General features: G+C 54.1%; 1 protein-coding gene across 2 annotated transcripts; it reads right to left on the bottom strand.

Moving 5' to 3' along the window:
• Positions 1–3,025: 3,025 nt before the first annotated feature.
• On the bottom strand, positions 3,026–22,699 carry PHLDB3 (pleckstrin homology like domain family B member 3). Of its 2 annotated transcripts, XM_026482167.4 has the most exons (16): positions 22,545–22,640; positions 21,672–22,049; positions 20,853–21,035; positions 20,478–20,615; positions 18,965–19,093; positions 18,550–18,711; positions 17,642–17,752; positions 17,396–17,479; positions 16,889–16,999; positions 9,985–10,084; positions 9,762–9,852; positions 9,588–9,675; positions 9,132–9,188; positions 5,166–5,385; positions 4,461–4,546; positions 3,026–3,441 (listed from the first exon to the last, which is right to left on the bottom strand). In XM_026482167.4, exons 2-16 carry the CDS (start codon positions 21,921–21,923, stop codon positions 3,307–3,309), a joined length of 1,947 nt encoding a protein of 648 aa, XP_026337952.3. In that variant the 5' UTR covers positions 21,924–22,049; positions 22,545–22,640; the 3' UTR covers positions 3,026–3,306. The 2 variants fall into 2 exon arrangements, with proteins under 2 accessions (XP_026337952.3, XP_048080029.2); XM_048224072.2 differs by lacking the exon at positions 5,166–5,385 and having other exon boundaries at positions 3,318–3,441; positions 22,545–22,699.
• Between the last annotated feature and the right edge of the window lie 881 nt (positions 22,700–23,580).

Raw genomic sequence — 23,580 nt, forward strand, 5'->3', positions numbered from 1 at the left:
TCACTTGGCATCACGCTGAAGCTCACAGAGAGAAAGTGAATGACTACTTGTGAAATCATCCAGCACCGGCCCCTGCCTCCCTGCCTTCCAGCCTTCCAGCCTTGAAATCCCAGCCCTGCTTAGGGGTTGCTGTGTGACCCCGAGGAAGGGTCTTCACCTCTCTGAGCCTCCGAGAGATCTGTTTTACAATAAAGGAAGGAGTGGCTGTCATGGTGGAGTGAGCCAGTGGGATTGGACAGACTGAACTCTGGAATTGGACAGACTGAAATTTCAATCTTGCCTGTGCCATCCACTTGCTGTGTGACCTCAAGCAACTGGGATTCCCTCTCTGAACTTCAGCTGCCTCCTTTGCCAAAAGGACCTGAAAACCCCTATCTCCTGAGGAATGGAGTGAGGCAGGGCGATAATACTGTAACTATTGTTACAGGAGCAGAGGCCCTGTTCAGGAGCAGAGGCCCTGCAGGCCCCAGCTGCGTGGGAGAGTTTCAGGGAGGAACCCCAACTAGCCAGACCAGAAGAACTAGCATCTTGGGAGGGAGTGGTACCCAGGGTGGGGAGTCTCCTCTTGCTCAGGCCTGCCTGGATTCTGGGTGCTGACCCCCACCTGGCCCAGGCCCAGAGAGCAGAGGGAGGGTGGAATGTGGGGCCTCTCCTCACACCTGCTCTGTGATTCTTCCCTTCTCCTATTCCCAGAGGTCACTGCGAAGTGATTTCAAACCTGGTTCCCCAGATAGGTGAACAGAGAGGTCAGTGTGGAGGCAGTCCTCAGCTCTGGAGGTCATGCCAGGGCCCCAGACAATCTTGGGGCCATATCCACTATGGTTTCCTGTCCCTTGGGCCAAGACAGGCCTTGAGCCCAGTGACATTCCCGGCTTATCTCAGACCCACTCCCTCTGGGACATGTAATCTGGGATGTGTCAGGGAAAGGGTGGGGTTAGGGGCAGTCCCGGCTACGTAATTTGCGGGGCTCCATGTAAAAGGTAAATATGGGGACCTGGTTCAAAAGGCAGGAAAGAGTGCCATTAAAGATATTAAGATAGAAATACATTTTTCCTTAATTCTGCCATCTTTCTCCAGCACTCCTGGTGTTTAATGTCATATTCCCAAAGGCAAACACCCTGGACGCTTGAGAGCACAGACCTTAGCAGGTATCTACAGACCTTGCCCCACAACCAGAGCAACTGGGTTGCTGGGCTCCCCTTCCGGTGGGCAGCTGCCCCCTGCCATGCCCTACTCGAGATGCCATGAGGCACGAGTGCATGACCCTGCTCTTCCCAGCTGCGCCCAGGCCCTGCCAAAGCTGGAAGGTGGCAGTGGTCATGGGGCAGGGGCAGGGAGAGAAAGGCAGACAGAGCCTGTCCCGGGGATGCAGGAGGCGGCGGGAGGCGGTGCCTTGCGTGAACCAAGGCTCCAATCCCCTCCAGCGCATGCTTGACATCCCTTCAGACCTTATGAAATCCAAATTCAAAAAGAAAATGAAGAATTTCCAGATGGCAACCACAGAGCATCATACCTGGAAGGGCTATTGGCACAGGGAGGGACCTGTCAACTACACTGATCACGTGTCTGAGAGGCTGGCCCTCCCCCATGAGCTCTTAGTTTGCTGAGGGGCTGTGGGATGAATTGATCCAAGAATCCAGATGTCTGGCACCAGGAGGTGGAGGCCAAGGGACACAGGGGTCCCCCGGGGGCCCAGGGATGGAGGTGTTTGTATTCCCAGGACTCAGGAGCACGGCATCTGGACCCTTAAGAAATCCTGCAATGGGACATCCCGGCTCTGAGCCAATCGGAACCAGAGGGACTGAGTGCCTCATTCCAGAGAGGTCTTTCCAGTGGGCGAAGACCCGTCTCTACACAGTGAGGGCCTAGAGTGGTCAGGGCAGTAGTGAGCAATCCCAGGGGCCTGAGGAAGCCCAGAATAGGCACCTGATCCAGCCTAGGGATTGAGGAGAGCTTCCTGAAGGAGGGGACACCTTGAGTAAGACTAAAAGAATGAAGAGCCCTTTGTCTGCCTTGTTCTCTGCTGTCCTCGATCCTTAACAGCTCTTTCTCATCAGTTTTTTCAGCCAGCAGACGTTCCTTCAACACCTAATTTGCACTTAGGCCTTTTGCTGTGTGCCAAGGACTCAGTAGTGACCCGAACAGCCCCAATCCCTGCCTCCCGGGGCTCCCATCCAGCACAGGAGACACACTCATCCACAGTGATGACCCAGAGTTGTCAAGGCTGTGACGGGGGAGGCACAGGCTGGTTCAGGGAGGATCGGGGCTGGCTGACACAGAAAGCCTAGAGGAAGCACCTGATGCAGCCAGGAGAATCAGGGAAGGCTTCCTGGAGAAGGAAACATCTGAGCTTTGACCTAAATGATGAGTAGTAGGGTGGAGCGAGGAAAGGTGTCTAAGCAAAAGGAACATTATGTACGAGGACCAAGAGGTGAAAGGGAAGCATTTTTTCCATTTTCATGAAATGTGCCCTATGGTGCTGAGGACATGGCAGTAACCAGGACACCACTGGGTCTGAACTCATGGGACTCCCAGTCCATATGGGACACAGATCCATTACCAGTGATGACCTAGGGTGTTCAGGGAGGAGACAGGGGAGCTCAAAGTGGGGTACTTGAAACAGCTCTGGGGGCAGGAAGGGCTTCCCGAAGGAGGGGACATCCCAAGACCTGAGGAATGAGGAGCTAGCTGCTGAAAGCCAGGGCAGAGGGAAAAATTATGTGCTAAGGCCCCGAGGACAGAAGCCTAGAAGGTCTTAGAAACTGCCAATACTCCAGTCAAGTCAAAAAGGGTGGAAGCAGGGGGGCCCAGAAACTAAAAAAACAAAATTGCCAGAGATGAAGGACGCATGCCTCCCCCCACTCCCTCTCCAAGCCTTGACCTTAATGTTGAAGGCCTCCATTCCTAAAGTGAGGAGAACGGGCTGTGGGACGCTTGGCTCTCGGAGATACCTAGAACTCGGATGTCCTGCCTAGGGGCTAAGGGGCCCCGGACGCCTGTGCTAGAAACACACTGCAGCAACAACTGTCTTCCTCCGTGTTTAATTCGGTATCACAGGAGCACCAATAAATAGTTCCTTCCCGCCCCTGCAATCTTCCTCCTGCCCGGCGCAGGGCCCCAAGGGCTGGCTTCCCGTCGGGGGAAGGCACCTGCAGCCCAAAACACTACAGCTCAGGCCCGCCGAGCCTAGGCACCTGCAGGCTTCCCAGAAGTTCCAAAGGGGCGGGCCCTGGCCCTCCGACATTGGGCGGGGCGGAGAGGTGGGGGCGGAGCCTCGTCGGGACGTCCCCTCAGGGGGCGGGCCCCTCAGGGGGCGTGATTCTCATCAGCAGCGGTCACAATGACGTCCATCCAAATCCGCATGGCCTCCGGGCTGGGCGCCACCATGTAGAATAGACGTTCGTAGGTTTTCACGCAGAACGTCAGGCGAGGGTTGGGGCTCTGGGTTAAGCAGCAGAGTGAAGGTGGTTAAGAGAACCTATAGGTTCGAATCCCTGCCTTGTTACTTCCACGCTGTGTGGCATTGGACAGTTAGTTAGACTCTCTGAATCGATTTCCCCATCTGCCTTCCGAAATAATGCTACCTACCTCACTGGGTTATGAAGATTAAATGAATTAACATTTTGGGGCTTAGGATTTGGGAAGCAGGAAGAATTTAGAAGGAAGACTCGTGTCCCCTTTCTGGACTACCTTCTATATTAGAAATATAAGCATTCACATTCGCCCCCCACAAAAATCTAGGTCCCCCTGGTTTGTAACTGAAGCTATTATCTACACCCCATTTATTAAGTAGCTACGTGCCAACCCTGAATTGAGTAAATCCTTTACACCCATTCATTACCCGCTGTTAACTTTCTCAAGTCTGAGGAAATGGGTTCCACTGTGCCCATTTTGCAGGTGAGAAAATGACGGCTGACCAAGGGAAGTCACTTTCCTGATGTCCCACAGCTGGGATTCCAACCTAAGCTCTAAGAGGCCATAGTCGGTTGCTCCCCAGGGCTTTCTAAATACCGTCCCAGTTGCCAACATTTAGATTTCTGGCACTGCGTTTGTACAAATTTCGAATTTCTGAGTTCCCGAGGGCAAAGGAATATGAAGTGACACCATGTGGCCCATTCCCATTTGGCAACTATGGGCAGAGGCTGAGAAATCATCGCCTCTTCTAGATGCTCCCAGGCTGCCTCCGTCCTCGCGCTGACGTCTTCGTCCATTTATTCCCAGCTTGGCATCAGAGCTTGCCAAATTTTTGCTCTAGATCTTTTGCTCCGAGAAAAGTAACAGTGGCTGAGAGCCAGAGACTGAGCTCTTAATTTGTGGTCGCTGCAGTAAAGTGACCTGGTGGGCTCCTCCTGGGCTGGATGGAGGACCCTGACGGTGTGGTCTACCCGGGGGCCAAGCTAAGGTCTGACTGCAGGGGCTCTGACCGGGAGGGAAGGGGGGCAACCAAGCGGGGACTTCACCTTGAAGGCACAGCGTAAGTGGTCATAATAGACTTCCTCGATGGCCTGGAAGTAGATGACGCCTTTGAGCTTGGTCTCTTCCTTGTCTGACGGAGGGAAGCGAGGGAGAGACAGCCAGTGAGAGCTGTGTGTCTGTGTATCTGGGCAGGGGTCGCTAGACCAAGTCCTGAGACTGGTGTCGGGGTGAGGGAATGGTGGCAGAGTCTGGAGGTCCCTAAGTACCCTGGTTGAGAGGTGAGTGAATACTGAGGTTGGAAGGGAGACTGGACAAGGCTGGAGAATAGGGTTTGGGGAGCTGGAATCCTAGGTCCCCGAGTGCCTTGGTCCTGGAGAAGAAAAGAGACTCAGGAGAGGTTCAGAATCCCTGACTGCCCCAGAGAAGAGGCGTGAGGGGCCTGGAGCCCTGGGTGTTGAGGGTGGGGGGAGGGCGAGGACAATGCTGGCTCTGACTCCTCCTGGGTATCTCAGGAAAAATATCTCAGGGGTTTGGGGAGCCAGAATTGTACGAAACTGTTACCCATGCTCCAGAGGAGGGCTCAGGATTTGGATTCTGGGTCGCTAACAGGGCTGGGGATCCAGACTCGTGGGCCTAAGCGGAAGGGGGCAGGGGGCCGGGTCTCTTAGGTATCTGGTGGGGAAGGCCTCCGGAGTGGCCACTTCCAGAGTCCAGGGGCCCAAGGTCCCAGACGGCCAAGCCGGGCTTACCGGCGTAGTAGGCCAGACGGCGGGCCTGGCGGTCAAAGCAGAACCACCGCTTCTTCCAGGTCTTAATGCGGCCGCCCATCTTCACCAGGGATCCACGGCAGCAGCCTCCGGACACCCTTAGGTGTGGGCAGCTTTCGGGATTGTGGCCCCAGCGTTCCAGGTGCTGCCGGAGATCCAAGACCCGAGGGCCCGGGGGGCGGGGTGGGGGTGTGGGCGGGGCCTGGGAAGGGAAGAGAGGGGGGCAGCTGACATCAAAGGGTCAGGGAGAGGGTGGTCTGGCAGCCGGGGGTCCTGCTCCCCTGCTCACCTGTAAGGGTGGCCGCAGCCTTTAACTAGCCATATCAACAATGCCTATCATGAGAATGATTCTGGCAGCTGCACCCAGTGACTAGGACACCCTGACCGGGGCTTACTAGGTGCAACAACTGGACTCCCCATGATTGCCCTTGGGACTGGGGTACTGGGAGCCCCATTTTACAGATGGGCAAACTGAGGTACAAGAAGATAAAATGATCCACCCGAGGTCACACAGAGCTTCTAGAGGGTAGAGCTGAAACACAAACCCAGGTCTTCCTGCCCCCAGAGCTCACCCGGAAACACAAGAGGTATGGCAGAGAAGTGAGGGAGCCCAGGGGGGCCCTCATATCCTGCAAAACAGGGATCAAGTAAGTGATGGATACAGGAGAGCAGTTTCCACTACCGTTATTGTTATTGTGATGAAATCAGTGGTTATTTCCTGTGCTGAGCACTTTATAGGTATAATCCCTCTGCCCTCTCAAACTCTCTTGGGAGGTAAGTGGAAAAAAAAAATTGGGCAGAAGGGAGGTAAGTACATCATTACGCCCATTTTACAGATGTGGAAACCAAGACTCAGAGAGGTTAAGTCATTAGGCCCAAGTCACACAGCTAGAGCTGACGGAGCTGGGCCTCACCAGGTATAGTGGTCATCTCAGGTGGCCAGAAAGGGGAGAAGCAAGGCAATGAAAGTGTCTAGTGTGTACGAGGCCCAGCCTGATCGCACCTGTTCTTCCCAAAGGATCCCTGCAAAGAATGGTAATGACCCCCACGGTCACACTGAGGCTCGGAGCAGTGTGAGTCAGACTTGAGCGGGCAGGCAGACCCCCTAGGGATTTTGATAAAATGCAGTTTTGGGTTCAGCCAGGGGTGGGGGTGAGGTTCTGTGTATCCAACAAGTTCCCTGGGCACCGATGCTGCTGGTCCACAGACCACACCTCAGGTATTAAGGGCTGAGAAAATGAGGTGAGAAGACAGAGGCGAGGCCAGAGCAAGGAGGATGAGAAACAGATGAGACTCACTGGATGGAGATGGGGAGAGGCAGGTGGAGGGTAGATGCAGAGAAAGGGAAGGAGCAGTTAACAGTTAAAAGGGCACCCACTGGGGCCTGGAATCTTCTCTGGGTCCTGTGGCCAAATCCAGAAAGTTACACTAAGGATCACCAATGTCTGTGAAAGGTCCCACTCCCTGTCGGGCACTGTGCCAAGTAACCACAGTGATCACCTCGTTTTCTCTCCAAAAAAAAACAAAACAAAAAAACAAAACACCACCAAAAACTGGGGTGCCTGGGTGGCGCAGTCGTTAAGCATCTGCCTTTGGCTCAGGGCATGATCCCATGTTCTGGGATCGAGCCCCACATCAGGCTCCTCTGCTGGAAGCCTGCTTCTCCCTCTCCCACTCCCCCTGCTTGTGTTCCCTCTCTCGCTGGCTGTCTCTCTCTGTCAAATAATAAATAAAACAAACAAACAAACAAAACCCAAAAAACAAAACCACCAAAACCTAAAATCTATTGTCCCCATTTGCCAGATGAAGCAACGGAGACTTCTGGAGAGGAAGTGACAAACCAGGGTCACCCACGTAGGAAGTGGCAGAAAGGGGGCCCCAATCCAGAGAGCCGATGGGCTCCGGACTCTCAACTCCACCGCTCCCACCTGCCCCTCTCGCTCCCACTTGCCCCTCTCGGAGCCTCAGTTTCCCCGTGCTGTAATTCGAGGGCTATCACAGTGCCCTCCTCACAGGACTGTTGCAAGGACGAGCTCGAGGTCAGGCTCTCCAGTCCCGCGACTGTGCTTCTAGGTGCGAATCCCCGAGAAACACTTGCGCGCTCGTACAAGAAGGTGGGGCGAACGGGGGCGGGGGCGGGGGCGGGGCGCGACAATGCACGGAGCAGGGGGCTGTTTAATAAATGATGACGCTCCAAGCAGGAGTGCTTCATTTTTAATGAGGCAGAGCTTCCGCCTGGCAGCCCGGAAGGCTCCACTGCCCTGCCTGCTTTATTTCACTCCCTGCCTCTTATCAGCACCTGACAGCTACTTAAAATTTCACTCACTGAAGCTGCTTTTTCTGTCCATCTGCCTCTAAACGCCAGCTTCCACCAGGGCAGGGATGGCCATCTGGGTCACTGCTGTGACCCTGGGCCTGCCCCACAGCAGGCACTCAATAAATAGAAAGGAAATATTTAAAATAACAATAATAGTAATAATAATAAGGAAAGGACAGATGGTTGAGAAAACAAAAGGCAGATTGGGAACAGTGTGCTGGCTTATGGGAAAAATAAATTCACAAAATAGGGTTTCATCAGTGTATGTGGAAAAGTATTCAAAAAGATTCGAAGGGGGCGCCTGGGTGGCTGAGTCCGTTAACCATCTGTCTTCGGCTCAGGTCCTGATCTCAGGGTCTTGGGATCGAGTCGTCCCCCCCACCCCCCGCCTTGGGCTCCCTGCTCAGCAGGCAGTCTGCTTCTCCCTCTCCCTCTGCCGCTCCCCCCTCTCATGCTCTCTCTCTCATGCTCTGTCTCAAATAAGTAGATAAAATCTTAAAAAAAAAAAAAAAAAGACTCGAAGGCTTCTCGACAAGAGGAAAACACTTGTGCCTCCGGAGGTACAATGGGGAGACCCTCACTTCCTCAAATTCAATAGCATTCGTTTGTAAGAAAAATGTATTCATGCTATTAGCATGGGTAAAAATAAAATTTTAATAAGGAGCAGTCAGCTAAATCCAGAATGTGCAAAACACTGCAGGATAAATGACTCAATTTTTTCCCACAGATAAATGGCATTTTTTTAAAAAGTAGGGAGGGAGGACTCTTTATCTCGGAGATTTCAGAGACATTTTAAGTGCATTAGGTATACTTTGTTTGGGTCCAGATTCAAATGACCGACCATAAAAAGACATTTCGGAGACCGTTAGGGAGAGGTGAATGTGGATCAGATATTAGGATGTTACAGAATTGTTAACCATCTCCTAGAGTATGGCAAGGGCATTACACAGTGAGGCGTAGACGAAATGATGCGGTATCTGGAATTTGCTTTAAAATATTCCAGGGCAGCGTGGGAAGTAGGTGAGGGATCAGTGAAACGAAGTTAGCAGGTAGGACAAGACGCAAGACTGATAATCACTGGGGAGCCCAGCTGCTTCGGCTGGTAGAGTGTGGGACTCTGCGGCTCTTGATAATGGGGTCGTGAGTTCGAGCCCCGCAGTGTAGAGATTACTAAAAATAAATAAAAATCTTAGAAAAATAAAAAAAGACTGACAATCACTGAAGCTACACGGTGGGCACACGGGGACTTACCGATCTATTCTACCCCTACGTATGCTTGAATGTTTGTATAATAAAGATTTTTAAAAGAATCAAACAAAATTTTAAACGTTTTAAGTGGTTTTGAAAAGCCCCAGCATATATCGTTGCCCTCATTCTACAGTAAGTGCTGACATTGTCACCCATTTATAGAAGAGGAAACTGAGGCACAGAGAAGTAGAGCACGTTACCCAAGGACATGATGGATACAGAGAACCATAACGGAAACAGAAACCAGGCCTTTTCAGTTCCCCTCCCCTTGCCAACCCCCGGACACTTTTGTTTTGGAGAAGAGGAGAAGCTGAGAGAGGAAAAAGGAGAGGCCGGGCAGAAACAGAGCAAGGAGGTAGGGCTGAGGGCAGGGGTGGACTGACCATGATGGCAGGTACAGCAGGGCCTGAGGAACCTTCTTTGCTTCTTTTCATCCCTTCCTGTGGGGTGAGGATGGAGGAGTCAATGAGGTTGCCAACCAATTAGAAGTGGGGGGAAAAACATACTGGGTTCCTGGGTCTGAGGGAGGAGGGGGCGTGGACCCCTGGGTCTGAGGAAGGAGGGGCTGAGGGCAGGATTCCTGGGTCTGAGGGAGGAGGGGCTGGGGGCCTGGACCCCTGGGTCTGAGGGAGGAGGGGCTGGGGACCTGGACTCCTGGGTCTGAGGGAAGATGGGGCTGGGGATCCAGACTCCTTCCTGGGTCTGAGGGAAGAGGGACTGGGAGTCTGGACTCCTGGGTCTGAGGGAGGAGGGGCTGGGGGCCCGGACCCCTGGGTCTGAAGGCAGAGGGGGCTAGAATAGGGTCTCCTGACGCTACAGAGGAGGGCCTGGGGTCTCACCCTGGCCTTGAGCAGCCGCTCCCTCTCTGCCACAGCCTGCTGCAGGAGCAGCTCCATGCGGGCGATGTCTGGGTGGAGGGCCCCACAGCTGGGAGGAGGGAACAGAGAGCGGGGCAGGTTACAGTGGCCCAGCCTCTTCCCATCTCCCCACCTTCTGCCTCCCTGACGTCTCACCTGTTCCCAGGGCCACAGTTCAGCAGCTGATAGAGCGGGTGTCTTCCAGAGTCTCCTGATGCTGGGGGGAGGGCCGAGGCCTCGAGGGGTCCTGGGAAAGAAGGGCTGGGGCTAAGGGCCAGGGTTCTCCCTTGTCCAAGCCCCTCCACTTCCACCCACAGGCATCTAGAGTCCTCCATCCTTGCTGCAGGAAGGGCGGTGATGGGGGAGGAGGGGCCCTCACCAGAATAGTGGAGGGACAGAGGCCGTGGGGATCCCCTCTGGCTCGTTCTCTCTCCCCTCTTCCGCGGCAGGCTTCCAGTCCTCTGGAGGCCGATGGAGCCCTGAAAGCACACAAGGCCCATGCATCACTGGAGAAGGGGCTCAATGTCAACTCCCAGCCAGAGGGCCACCAAGGAATCCAGTAGCTCCTTGGCTCCGGTCAGAAAGCGACTGTGAACGCGATGCTGGGGGGAAGCAGCTAGGCCCACGGGGCGCACAGGGCAATGCGCAGCCTGGGAGATCTAGAGACAGGAAGTACAGGAGTGGTTGTCAGGGCTTGGGGGCGGGGGGTGAGGGGCGACAGCTGGAGGATGCAGGGTTTCTTCTGGGCATGATAAACACGCTCCAACATGGAGTGCGGGGACGGCTGCGCCACTCTGCGAATGTACGACAAACCCCCGAACCGTATACCTCTGACGGGTGAACTGCGGCGCAGGCGAATTGTATCTCAATAAAACTGTAAAAAAAATGCCTATCACGTGGGTGTGGATGTGGGAAACGCCCACGCTCTCGCACAGTCCTGCGGGGTGGGGGGGTTTCTACTGGAATAACCTTTATAGAGGCCACTTCGGCTGCTTTTATTTTTAAAATGGCAAATGCCTACATGTTTGAGCCCCAACTCCACTTCTAGGGCCATACCCTGTGGACACACTCATCCATGTGCAAAATGACCTGAGTTTGAGATGATTCCCTGCAAAGGCCGGGGAACGACCCAACGCCCATCAGAACGAGGCGGAGCGTATAAACCAGCCACCAGCCACACCCCCAGAGAACTCTCCAGCGTATAATCTCCAAGACACAAGAGCAGAGCAGCACGAGGAATATACCAGCTCTGCATAAAAAGATGACAAAAGTATATTCACGACAGATTGTATAAACGTTGAATATCTCCGGGAAGACTCGAGAAACCGGTAACCCGGGGCTGCCTCCAGTGGATGGAGACCACGGGGGGAGTCATCTCTCCGAATAGCCCGCCATACCCTCCAATGTTGAACGAGCGGAATGTTGGCTTTAAAAAAATAATAAACGTGACAACCAAATGTAGCCTGTGCTTCCGGGGCCAGAAAAAAACTGGGGGCTTTGTTTTGGTTTTGCTAGAAAAAACAACAGTGGGACAGCTGACAAAATATGAATAAGATCTGGTTATTTCAATAATATTATCCCAACGTTAGTTTCCTGAATTTGATCCCTGCACTGTGGTTATGTAAGAGAGTGGCCTTGACCTTGGGTAATAAATGTAGAAGTATTTAGGAGTAAGGGGAAATCACGGTTCAGAAAAAGAATAATGAAGTGTTTGTGTACATGCGTGTGTGTGCGCGTCTGTGTGTGCGCGTCTGTGTGTGTGTGGGGTGTGTGTACAGAGAGAGAGAATAATAAAGCACATGTCCAATGTGGTAAAATGTTAATTACAGAATCTGAAAGCCAAGTACACATATATTCTTTCTACTGTCTTTGCAGTTTTTCTGTAAGTCTTACACCACTTTAAAATAAAAAGTTACCAAAAGATGAAAATTTGAGAGTAATTTATAATTTATAGTAATACTCTCTTATTTGAGAGGAATAAAGAAAGAAATAAAACTGAATTTTAAAAAGAAAAAAAAACCCCATCTCCGCATGGATAACGAAGAATAATAATAGAAGAGGGGCGCTTGGCCGGCTCACTAGGAAGAGCGTGCAACTCTTTTTTTTTTTTTTAAACATTTTATTTATTTATTCGACAGAGATAGAGACAGCCAGCGAGAGAGGGAACACAAGCAGGGGGAGTAGGAGAGGAAGAAGCAGGCTCATAGCGGAGGAGCCTGATGCGGGGCTCGATCCCAGAAAGCCGGGATCACGCCCTGAGCCGAAGGCAGCCGCTTAACGACTGAGCCACCCAGGCGCCCCAAGTGTGCAACTCTTGATCTTGGGGTTGTGAGTTCGAGTCCCACGCTGGGTGCAGAGATGACTTAAAAATAAAATTTTAAAAAAGAATAATAAAAATAATACGTCGCATAATTTGAGCACCAGTAAGGATACTCACTGCTATAGATCAGAACTCATCAATATATTTAATCCATGAGTTAATAACAGGAGAGGAAAAGCTGAATTGGCCACCTTGGGAAGGATGTAACTAAAGCAACTCTTTATTTTGAAGACACATGAATAAAGCGAAGCCAGCAAGCATGTGTCCCGCATTTTCTACAAAAACCATACCCCTGGGTAACCAAATGTACAGGAAGGCAAGTCTCTCTCTACGGAAGTATTCCAACGAATAGATGAGGAAGAATAATGGAATTTTACTTATTTATTTGAGAGGGAGAGAGCATGAATGGGGTAGAGGGTTAGAGGGACAAGCAGACTCCCTGCAGAGCAGTGAGACCGATGTGGGACTCGATCCCGGAACCCTGGGATCATGCCCTGAGCCGAAGGCACATGCCCAACCAACTGAGCCCCCCAGGTGTCCCAAGAGAAATAACAGATTGGAATTTTACCACTTGAGACCTCTCCTAGACCAAGAGATGAAGGCACCCACGCCAGACAAAGAGAAACAGGCACACACCACCCCCGAGAGACTTGCAAAATGCTGACCCTGCCTCTGCTCAGGCCCCCCGCAGCCCACTTCCTGGGAAATACGAAGAGGCGGAGAGGTGACAATGACCTCCACGACACAATCAGCAAACCCTGCCTGGGAAACTACAGGAACGGCCATCTGGTTTCTTCAGCAAATAAATTGCAAGGGGGACAAAAAAAGTAAAGAGAGGGGAAGTCTATAAAGACTTAAAATATATAGCCACGAAAAAAAAAGTAAGAGTAAACTATTATGTTTCGGGACAGACACTTAATTGACCGAACTTCAAAGAAATGTGAGGAAGAGATTGCTAGAAACGCCAGGCCAGTGGTCCTCCTCTGGGAGGCGGATGGGGTCATCATTCAGGGGCATGTGCTGTGTTTCCGGAGTGGCTGCCAGTGCTGCCTCCTGACACAGCTGGCAGCTCCAGAATGTTCCCATGTAATAATTAAGCTGGGCGTGTGTTCCACGTGATTTTCTATACTCGTGTTATCTTTAATAAAAAAAAAAAAAAGTTGGACAAAATAGTAACAGCCAGGATTTGTCAAGTGCTCGTGCCTGCCTAACAGCGTACCTGGTGCCCTGCAGAGCCACAGAAGCTTCTAGAAGCCCAGGGGAGTCAGGAAAGTTTCACTTCCCTCCACAAGGAGGACATTGAGTCCCGAGCCCCTGGGCCTCTTCACTCTTCCCTTGCTTCAACCGCTATCCCCACCATGTCCTAGCTGAGACCTGAGATGCCTGGTAGAGGAAACGAGAGGGTGAGGGGGACCCAAGCCTCATCTGTATGGTGCTCATGTTGTAGGAACTGAATAATCCATCCTACAAATAACCGTATCATCAGAAACAGCTGTGAGCAAAGAGATGCAGGTGTCATAACAGAGGATCAGCTTCCGACTGGAAGACCGGGGACAGCCTTCAGGACACTGACCCTAAGGCCCAAAGAATGAGCGTGGGCCAGGGAAGACTGAGGGGAACAGTGTTGCAGGTAGAAGGATCAGCAAATGCAAAGGCCATGAGGCAGGAGCCAGCAGGGAATGTTGGCAGGTCAGGGCTCCTGCAGCTAAAGCACAGTGTATGTGGGGGGTAGTGGTGAGAGGTGGCCAGGGGCCTGATCATGCAGGGACCGGTCGGCCGAGGTGAGGAGGCTCAGGGGACCACTGACAGCTTTAGGTAGGGGAAGACTCAAATGGGAGTGGTCGAGATCACTCTGGCTATTGTGTGGGGAAGAGATTGCTGGGAGATAAGAAGTGAGATGGAGACATTCGGTGAAGAGGCTGGTCTAGGGTCACAAGATCAGAGATGAGGATGGAAGTGGGTAGCAGAAAGGCACTAATAACGATAATAATACTAATAATCGTAATGATAATCAGAGTAAGAACGGCACGTTCACTAAACGCCTCCTACGTGCCAGGCACATGCTAAGCACCACAGCCATCAACCAGTGGGTGCTGTTAAGTAAACTGAGGCAAAGAGACGTGTCTGAGTTCAGCCAGCTAGGAAGCAGCAGAACAGGTATTTGAACCCAAGCAGGGTCCCTAATGCCTGGGCAACATGTGATCCTGGAAAGAAGGGGTGGAGTCCGAGACGTAACGGGACTAGGAGGGACAGAGAGGAAGGAGCAAGGAGGAGTCATTTGTTAACTCACACACTCGTCATCCACTTGCGTGTGTTCTCCTGGCTGAGTAAGTAAATACCCCCTGGGCTCTTGGCGGCCCCGCGGTCCCCAGCCGCGCCCTCTGAGCTGGGGCCAGCGACGGTGCCCACGGGGAGTCTGAAGGATTCCCGTGACCCGCCTTGCCTCCTGAAAGGCACCGGTAGTGGAAAACAGGTAGACTTGGCCCAAACCTAGCTCTGCCACTTCCTGGGGCTGTGACTTCAGCAATTCCTGTCTTCTGAGGCTCGAGTTCCCCTCTGTAGAGTGAGTAAGTAGTCCCGCCACCCTGCGTGGCTGGTGCAAAAATTAAATGAGCGACCTGGTGCAAAGCACACAGGAGAGTGTCTGGAGCGGCCCCCCAGGTGGCACCCCGGTGCCAGGTGGGTATGGGCTCCCCGGCCGTGGGCACAGGTCCGTGGGACAGGAGCCAATAACTCAGGTAACAACCCCATAGGAATGGACGCGGCTTGCTAGCAAGGGTGTATAGGTAGGCAAGTCACTTCTAAGGGTCATATTTACGGTAAGTCATGTTGCCTGGCAACGCGGCTGACCCGCCACCTTTATCAGGCTGCCAGGGCAACCGGCTGGAAAGTGAATTTCCCAGGCGGGAAGTCTGCAAACCCTTTACCCAGATAATAATGGGACCTACTTTTGGGGGTTCTTCTGAGCAAAGTGAAATATTTTCATTTTATAGATGGATAGATTTCATGATACGGATAAGAGGCTGAACCATGTCACACTGCCAACATATGGCTGCTTCTCACGTCCAAGTAGTAGCAACTCCGTGCTTCAAATGATCAAATGGGGGGCTCCCGGGTGGCTCAGTCAGTTAAACATCTGCCTTCAGCTCCAGTCATGTTCCCAGGGCCCTGGGATTGAGTCCCACATTGGGCTCCTTGCTCAGCAGGAAGCCTCCTTCTCCTTCTGCCTGCTGCTCCCCCTGCTTGTGCCCTCTGTCTCTCTCTCTCTCTCTGACAAATAAATAAATAGTATCTTAAAAAAAAAAAAAAAGATAAAATGGCTTAGAGCCGACCCTGGCCTACCTTAAGCTCTCGAAAATCAAGATCGTTATTAATACTAACGTTAATTAATAAATAAGAAATAATATATAGTACATATTATAGTAATATACATGGTAGGTAATGACATCAGACAACAGAATAACATCAATAATAATTCATATTAACTAATGTTATTATTGGGTATATGAAAAAGGACACACGCACACACACGGGTGTTCATAACAGCATTGCTTGAACTACAAAAGCCTCGAATCCCCTTCGGCAGAGGGAGGGCTGGGTCAGTGCCCCCGTGGAGACTTCTGTGCCCTTCCCCCAACCCAGAGCCCGGAGAGGTTATATACCGACACCAGTGCCTGGTTCAAACCCCAGCCCCGCTGCATTCCAGCTACTGAAAGACCTTCACCTCTCTGCCTCTTGTTTCTTTACCTAGAAAATGTTCGCAAGAACCGAGCTGGTAGTATCGTTTAAAGACCAAATGAGCGAATCGGGTGAGGCACTTAACACAGTGCCCGGCACACTCTAAGGACTCCACAAATGTCAGCTGTCATTATTCCTCCTGTTGACAGTGTTATCATGAGAGTCATTGAAAATGACGAGGCGGCTCTAAATGGATCAATAGGAAACAGTCTCCACGATAGAGAGTTAATTAGAAAATCAAAGCCAATGAGTAGCATATATACACATTTTTGGAAAAAAGTTTACATCAGAGCTACCGATTTCGGGGTGGTTAAGCGTCTGCCTTCGGCTCAGGTCATGATCCTAGGGTCCTGGGATCGAGCCCCAAGTCGGGCTCCCTGCTCAGTGGGGAACCTGCTTCTCCCTCTCTTCCCTGCTCCTGTTCTCTCTTACTATCTGTTTCTCTCTCTCAAATAAATAAATAAAATCTTTAAAAAAAAAACAAACAGCAACCAATTTCTAAGAGCTTACCACACATCCACACAACTGAAACAAAACTTTTCACCTCCTATTCACCCCCTGCCTCCTGCACCGTGTTCTGACACTCTCTACTCTGTTTCAGTTTGAAGAGTGAGTAACAAGGAATGTTGTAACCCATTAATGAGTGGGGACCCCTGGTTTCAAGGAGATCTGGAAGGAGGGTACCCAAGAAACAAGAGGCATACTGGGGATGGGGGCTGTGGACCAGTGGGGTGGAGAGAGGGGGCCCTCTTATCAATAAGCCCTGTTTGGCTGCTTTTAAAATTTACTGCTGGGGGGCGCCTGGGTGGCACAACGGTTAAGCGTCTGCCTTCGGCTCAGGGCGTGATCCCGGCGTTATGGGATCGAGCCCCACATCAGGCTCCTCCGCTATGAGCCTGCTTCTTCCTCTCCCACTCCCCCTGCTTGTGTTCCCTCTCTCGCTGGCTGTCTCTATCTCTGTCGAATAAATAAACAAAATCTTAAAAAAAAAAAAAGTTTACTGCTGGGTGCACCCGGTCCCGTTCTGCCGCGGGAGCAGTGAGATGTTAGGCAGGAGAAAGAAAATCATTAAGTAAAGTGTGAGCCTAATAAAAATCAAAATACCCCCCGTTCATCCTTCCCTCTCCCCCGGGCCCCCATGGTGGAGAAAGTCACAGGGAAAGTTCTGGAGATGGAAGTGACGGCGAGACAGTGGCGTGGGGAGCCGAGGCAGTGGGGGACGTACCTGCAGGGAGCTGTGAACGGAGAAGAGGCAGGAGGAAGTGGTGGAGGCAGTGCGGGCGGTGGGGTCCTGGAGCACCAGCAGCTGGCGGTCTGTCTTCTGGGTGAACAGGAGCTTCAGGAGAGGGGTTGAAGGTTAACGGCAGCTGGAAGGATCACAGAGGGCCCACCAGGTCCCGGAAGCTCTGGCCCTTGTCTCCAGGGTCAGCCCATTTCTCAGATAGAAAAACAAAGGCTGCAGGTCACAAGAAAGCTGGACTGTGGTCTTAGGGGAGCAAGGACTGTAGGCGAGACCACAGGTTCCCTGAGGAGGAGGGGCTGGGGGCCTGAATTCCTGGGTCCCAAAGGTAAAAGGCTTTAGGGGCTGAGAACAGTGGATCCCAAGGGAGAAGGGGTCTGGGGCCGGGGCGGGGGGGGGTTGTCTGGACTCCCAAGGGAGGAGGAAGAGGTCGGGGGATGGACTCCTGGGTCCGAGGCCAGAAGGGCTGACAGGTGCATGAAATCTCCATACCTTAGTGAGGGCCTGGTTGGACTCAGAGAAGTCCCCACCCGGGGTTCCCTGGAGGCAATTAAGCTTGAGCAGTCGGCTCCGTTCCTAAGGGAGAGCAAGTTATCACCGGCTAGCACATCACAGACTCGGAATGGGCCGCCCAGGCAGCCTTGCCTGGGGCGGGGAGACATCTTGGGGTGCAGAGCGGCAATGGGATGCCCCAGAGGGAAGTGAGGACCGTCGGACAGGTCTCCCAGGAGAACTCACCTGCGTCAGGGCCTGAAGGGCCTCCTCCTTCTTCCGGCTCAGTCCCCTGCTCTCAGCTGCCATTTGCTCCCCCAGTGACTTGAGCTGCTCCTCTAAGACCTGGATCCGGCGCTGCAGGGCACGGCCCAGGGCCCCGGTTACTCAGCTGCCCCAGGCTTCCCAGCTGGCTCCCACAGAGCCAAGTCCTCCTCGAGAGCCTGGGGTTTGCTGCTGCACCCCGTAACAGAGACCCTGGGACCTGGGTACCCAGGAAAGGGGTGGGGGTTGGGGGCTCAGAGTTAAGTTCCCTGGTGCCCTCTTCCCTTTTGGGGGTCCAGAAGAGACCTGGAGTGGGCTGGGGGGGATGGAGGATCTGATGTACAGACAGAGACGGAGAGAGACAGAGACCCAGACAGAGTTGTGGAGAACAGAGAGAGAAAGGGCCAGAGAGACCAACCAGAATAGATACAAAAAAAGAAGGACCAAGACAGTCCCCAAGAGGAAGATGCGAGAAAGGAGGCAAGGTGCAGGCAGAACAGAGACAGCAGGGAAAAGAGAGAGTGACAGGGAGAAGATCCAGAAACGGAGGTGGGGAAAGGAGCCCCGCAGCCGAACTAGGAGGTTCAGATCCCAGCTCCACCCTCTACAAACTGAGCACCCTGACCTTCAGTTTCTTCATTTGTAAAGATGGAAACAAAAGTCAGATTGGCCTCCGCAGATTCTTGTAAAGACCTGATGAGTAAGGACTCATGAAACGTTTAGGACTGTGACTGGCACACAGTAAATGCTCAATAAACATCAATCATGGTTGTTACTCTTCTGAAGACGGTGAGGCAGGTGGGAAATGACAACGGAGGAAGGGCCAGACATGGAAAGGAGGAGTCAGAGGGCAGCGGCGAGGGAGGGAGGGCTAGCCCTGCCCGACTCACCCTGTGCTGCGCCACACTGGCCTGGAGTTCCCGGACCTTGGGGTCCACTGCCCGGGCCCCAGGGCTGTCCCGGTCCTCCTCCTCCCGCCGGCTCTCCTGCTCCAGCTGCTGGAACTCTAGGTCCTCGTACGCACGCTGGGCCACATCCAGCTGTTCCCTCATCTGCGTGTGGGAGCGCAAAAACTGGAGGCCTGGACCCGATCAGGCCCAGGGTGGGTAAGTGGGCTGGGGCCAGGAGTCCTGGGCAAGGAGGGAAGAGGGGCTTGAGGACCTAGATTCCCAAGTCCTGGGGGTTATAATGCTGGGGCCTGAACTCCTAGATGAGGGAGCAGGGAACTGAGGGCCTAGACCTCTGGGCCCTGAGGAAAGAGCAGCCTGGATAGCAGGTCCCCGAGAGCATCTGGAGGACCCTCACCTCCTGTACTCCCTGCAGGAGCCGCTCGCGCTGGTCCTCTGGCTGGGAGTCGAGCTGTCCCTGGGCCTCCTGCAGTCTCTGGCGAAGACCCTCCACTCGATCCCGCTCCTGGCTCAGCTGCCTCTGCTCCTGTAAGAACATCCAGGCTCTCAGCCTCAGTCTGGACACAGGAAGAGAAACAGAGGCCAGCATGGGCCAGGCTAGCCGGATCTCAGAACTCTGCCTGGGTGCTGGCTCCAAGAGTGCAGGGACCCTGTCTGTTCAGTTCACTTTTTTTTTTTTTTTTAAGATTTTATTTATTAGAGAAAGAGCATGAGCGTGCATGAGTGCATGTGGGGGGGTGGGGTGGCAGAGGGAGAGGGAGCAGCAGGCTCCCCACTGAGCAGGGTGCCCAACGTGGGGCTCCATCCCAGGACCCTGAGATCATGACCTGAGCCAAAGGCAGACGCTTAACCGACGGAGCCACCCAGGCGCCCCCTGTCTAGGTCACTCTTGTGAAGGCTGGGACGATCAGGACAGGAAAACACAGAGACTACGGGAACCAAGAATGGGGAGCACCTTCCTGAATGTGAGGATTTTAAGATAAGCCTCAAAAATCAGGGAACTTTTAGACCCGGGGGGCTACACGGAGCCGGAAGGGCACTTCGGGCTGAGGGAACAACACAGCACAAATGCACAGTAGTTGAAAAACACAGGAAGTTTCAGGGGTAAACTCTGGTCAGAGGGTAGAGATGAGGAGCACAGAGGGAGGTGACAGTGGAAAGTCAGGCTTGGTGCGGCTCCTGTCTGGTTTGGCCAACCAGGTTGAGGAGCCCTTATCCTGGGGCACTGGAAGGACTACAGCGAGAGGTTCAGGAAGCAGAAAGAAAGGGGCATGTTGACTGACCACAGGCTTGGGGGTGAGAGAGAGGGAGGTGTGCAGAGCTCGGCCTCTTTTTAAAAAACACCATCCCTGTATCATTATCACACCTGAAGAATGAATAGGTTCTTAAAGAATTTGCAGACAATATCATGTCTGGGATTGGCTTTTAAAACGGGGGACAGGAAAGCAAACTAGGGGATATGAAACAAGAATGGAAGATTAATTAGTGCTGAAACTGGGGAGCACACCACAGCGCCACCCGTCTGACGGTCGGTTTGACTTTTTTCACAAGATGACATTTATTTTTTTTTAAGTTTTTTTTATTATATTATGTTAGTCACCATACAGTACATCCCTGGTTTCTGATGTAAAGTTCGATGATTCATTAGTTGTGTATAACACCCAGTGCACCATTCAATACATGCCCTCCTTACTACCCATCACCGGTCTAGATGACATTTAAAGAGCGAAGGCCAAGGGAAGAGGCCCCAAAATCGTTGGTCAGGGAGGGAGGAGGAAAACAAGAAGCATCTGCCCACCCCCACGCCCCCAGCCCAAGTATCCCCATTTGGGGAACGGGGATAACTCTGGGGCTCAGGTCCCAGAAGCACCATCAGGAATATCGGTGAAGCTCGCGCAGGAGAAACTGACCTGTTCCCGCTGCTCCCGGGAGCCCTGCTCCGTGTCCCCCTGCTGCCCAAGCAGCTCCCGGAGCTGCTCCTCCTCGCGCCGGGCAGCCACCCGCTCCCCAGCCAGCTCGCCCCGCAGAAGGGCCACTTCCACCTCCATCTGTAGGGAGAATGTACGGGCTGGGGCCCAGAGGTCGGGATCCGAGGAAGGAGGAGGCTGGGGACTCGGACGCCTGGGTCCGAGTGGGGTGCGTGGGAGTCTGAGCTCCTGGATTCGGAGGGAGGAGAGGGCTGGAGGCCTAAGAGTGGGATCCCGCTGGAGGAAAGGCCCGGGAGCCTGGCCTGGAGGGCTCTCCTTGAGCTGGGGCCAGACTGCCCACGAGGCCCGCAGCCTCACCTCGATCCTGAGCTCCTTCCTCTGGCGCTGTAGCTCCTTCACTCGCTGCTCCATCAGGGCCACGCGGGTCAGTGCCTCCAGCTGCTGCTCTCGAAGCCGCCGCGCCGCCCCTCGCACCCCCTCCCCAGGCTGGGTGGATGCGGGAGGCGTGGCCGGGGTCTGTGCCGGGGGCGAAGGCTCCCCCTGAGGTTGGAGGCGGCGTGGTCAAGAGGAGAGGTCTCGCCACTGCAGTCACCGGGCAGGTCACCCCCCACCGCAATCCCGGGTCTGCGGCTCTGATCAGCCCCAGTCAGTCGCCATGCACGTTTATTCAAGTGGGGGAGGGTGCAGGTGCGGGAGCCCCCCGGCCCGGGAAGAGGCCCAGGGGCTCGCAGTCGGGGACGGAGGTACGCAGCGGACTCAAGGAAGGTCCCTTTTTCACTACCCAAGTCCCATTCTCTTGGCATCGCGTCCTGGTAGACCTGGATCTCTCTCCCTCTCTCCCCGGGTCGCTCTGAGTCTTTCCCCCGTTTCTCTGGGTTTTGTCTCTCCGGCTCAGTAACCGTCTCTATCTCTGAATCGCTACGTGTCTCTCCCTTTCAGAGTATTTCCCTTCTAAGCGTCCCCGTCCTTTGTTTCTGGGTTTCTGTCTGTGTCTCTATCCCCATCTCCCTGAGTCTCTGCCTCTTTTGGGACCTTGTCTCTCGGTCTCCCTGTGTCCAGGTCTGTATCCGGTCTCTCTGTACCTGTCCCTCTGTGTCTCTGTCACCGGCTAGCGCCTGTCCGTCTCTCTGGACCCCCCCCCCCCGTGACCCCTCCTTCGCCCTCCAGGTCCCTCACCGCGTCGCGGCTGCTCTCCGTGCTGCTGCCTTCTTCCACTTCTTCCTCTTCCTCAGCCTGCTGCTCAGCTCCTCGGCCGCTCGGAAGCTCCTTCACTCTCTGGGGCTCCTCCGGGACCTCGGGCGCCTCCGGCTCGTGGGGGTCCTCGGGGTGCACCTGGGGCTGCGCAGCCCCTTGGGGCAGGACCTCCGCGTCGCCCTCCGGGCCCGGGGGCGGCTGGCACCCCTCGTCCGGGCCGCTCGGCGTCCCCATGGCCGCTTGGTGCTCCAGCGGAGTGGGCGGGCCCGAGTTCCGGGGGCGTGGCCTGGCAGCGTGGGGCTGCGGCCCAGGAGGCTCCCGACCGCTCCGGCGCTGGGAAAGAGCTCCAGGAGGCGGGGCCTAAGAGATCAAAGACTGGAACTGAGCGCTCCGGGGGCGCGGCCTGGAGTTTCTAGGGGCGGGGCTCGATGGCTCCCAGGGTGCCACACCCCCAAGGCTCGACCCGAATTTGAGTTGGGGGTCTTAGCACGCCCCCTACTGGCCTCTCCTACCCAGGTGTCGAGCCTTGTAACCTCCCAGCAACCCCCGCAATCCCTTGGAGCACCTTAGAGCGACCTCATCTCCTTCTCCCTCCCGGACTCCGGCGTCCGAGATCCCGCACCCTCTTTTTCCGAGCCTGGTAGACTTGGCTACTGTACGGGGGAGCAGCGCCCACGTCATCTCACTCAGAGATCCAGGAGTCGGGGCTCCTACTTTCCCTCCCTGAACAAGCCAAGAGTCTGCGTCCTTGCTCCTCCCAGGGGCTAGATTCCCAAACTCCAGCCTCCCTCCACCCCCGGGAGCCCAGAAGACCGTCTCCAGCTCCCTCCTCCCCCGCGGCCTCGGCCCCCTCACCGTCTCAGGCTTTGGCGTGCTGCCCTGTGCGCTCTGGGCGCTGCCTTTTCTGTCTGCGGGACAGGTGGCTGGGGAAGAGGGAGGAGAGAGAAGCTGCTCTGTCCCCCTCCCCAGCAGCCCGGAAGTGGAGGGGGGGGGACAACAGGTCCAACAGCTCCCGAGGGAGGAGGGAGAGACCAGTTTGCCCCGCCCGCTGCCGCGGCATCCGGCCATCCCGGCCCCACCGGCCCCACCCTCGCAAAAGCCAGCATCGCGACCCCCCCACTCTGCTTCCAGCGCCCCCCGCCTGCTCCTGCCCCCTGGAGGTCTAGTCGTCTTTGTCACCTATGTATAACCGCCTCCCTAATGCCCAGACCCCGGGAATCCTGAAAGGAAGGGGGGAATGGAGATAGGGGCCTCTCCCCTCTAATGAGCCCTTTAGAAGGGCTCCGACCGGTTTGGGAAGCTGGGCAAGGGGAGGGGGTGCCCTGAGCTGAGTCAGAGACCCGCCCAGAGACAGGGGAAGTATGCCCCCCCCCACTCTGCTATGGGGTGGAGGGCAGAGGTTAAAGGTCTCAGCCAGACCCTTTCCTCTCTGGACAAAAACAGGAAAAAACTGGCATGTGAGAAAGGATTATTGGATGTTAGGAGCTGTGCTAAACACTTGATACACGTTAATTTCATCCTTACAGTAGCCTAACGAGAAAGGGATTGCCATCTCCTTTTTATAGTTGGGGAAACTGAGGCTGAGCCCTATAAATGTGCCTTGAAGTCTAGACTTGTTGTTAACCTCAAGGCTAGACTTGTTCTCTGGAAAGTCCACATTCTTAACCATTGGGCATACGGTCACTCTGGTGCGGCTGGGAAGTGCCTGGAAGATCATTCCAAATGATAGTAACAATAATAGTCACCAGAGTGTGCCAGGCACCTCATACATGTGGACTCATTGGATCATCACAACACCCTATTATTAGTATTATTTCCTTTGCACAGATGAGGAAACTGAGGCGTGGAGAAGTAAAGCACCTTATCCTGGGTCTTATGGGTACAACTGGCT

Source organism: Ursus arctos, unplaced genomic scaffold (genome assembly GCF_023065955.2).
Source record: "Ursus arctos isolate Adak ecotype North America unplaced genomic scaffold, UrsArc2.0 scaffold_19, whole genome shotgun sequence".
Classification (NCBI taxonomy): domain Eukaryota; kingdom Metazoa; phylum Chordata; class Mammalia; order Carnivora; family Ursidae; genus Ursus; species Ursus arctos.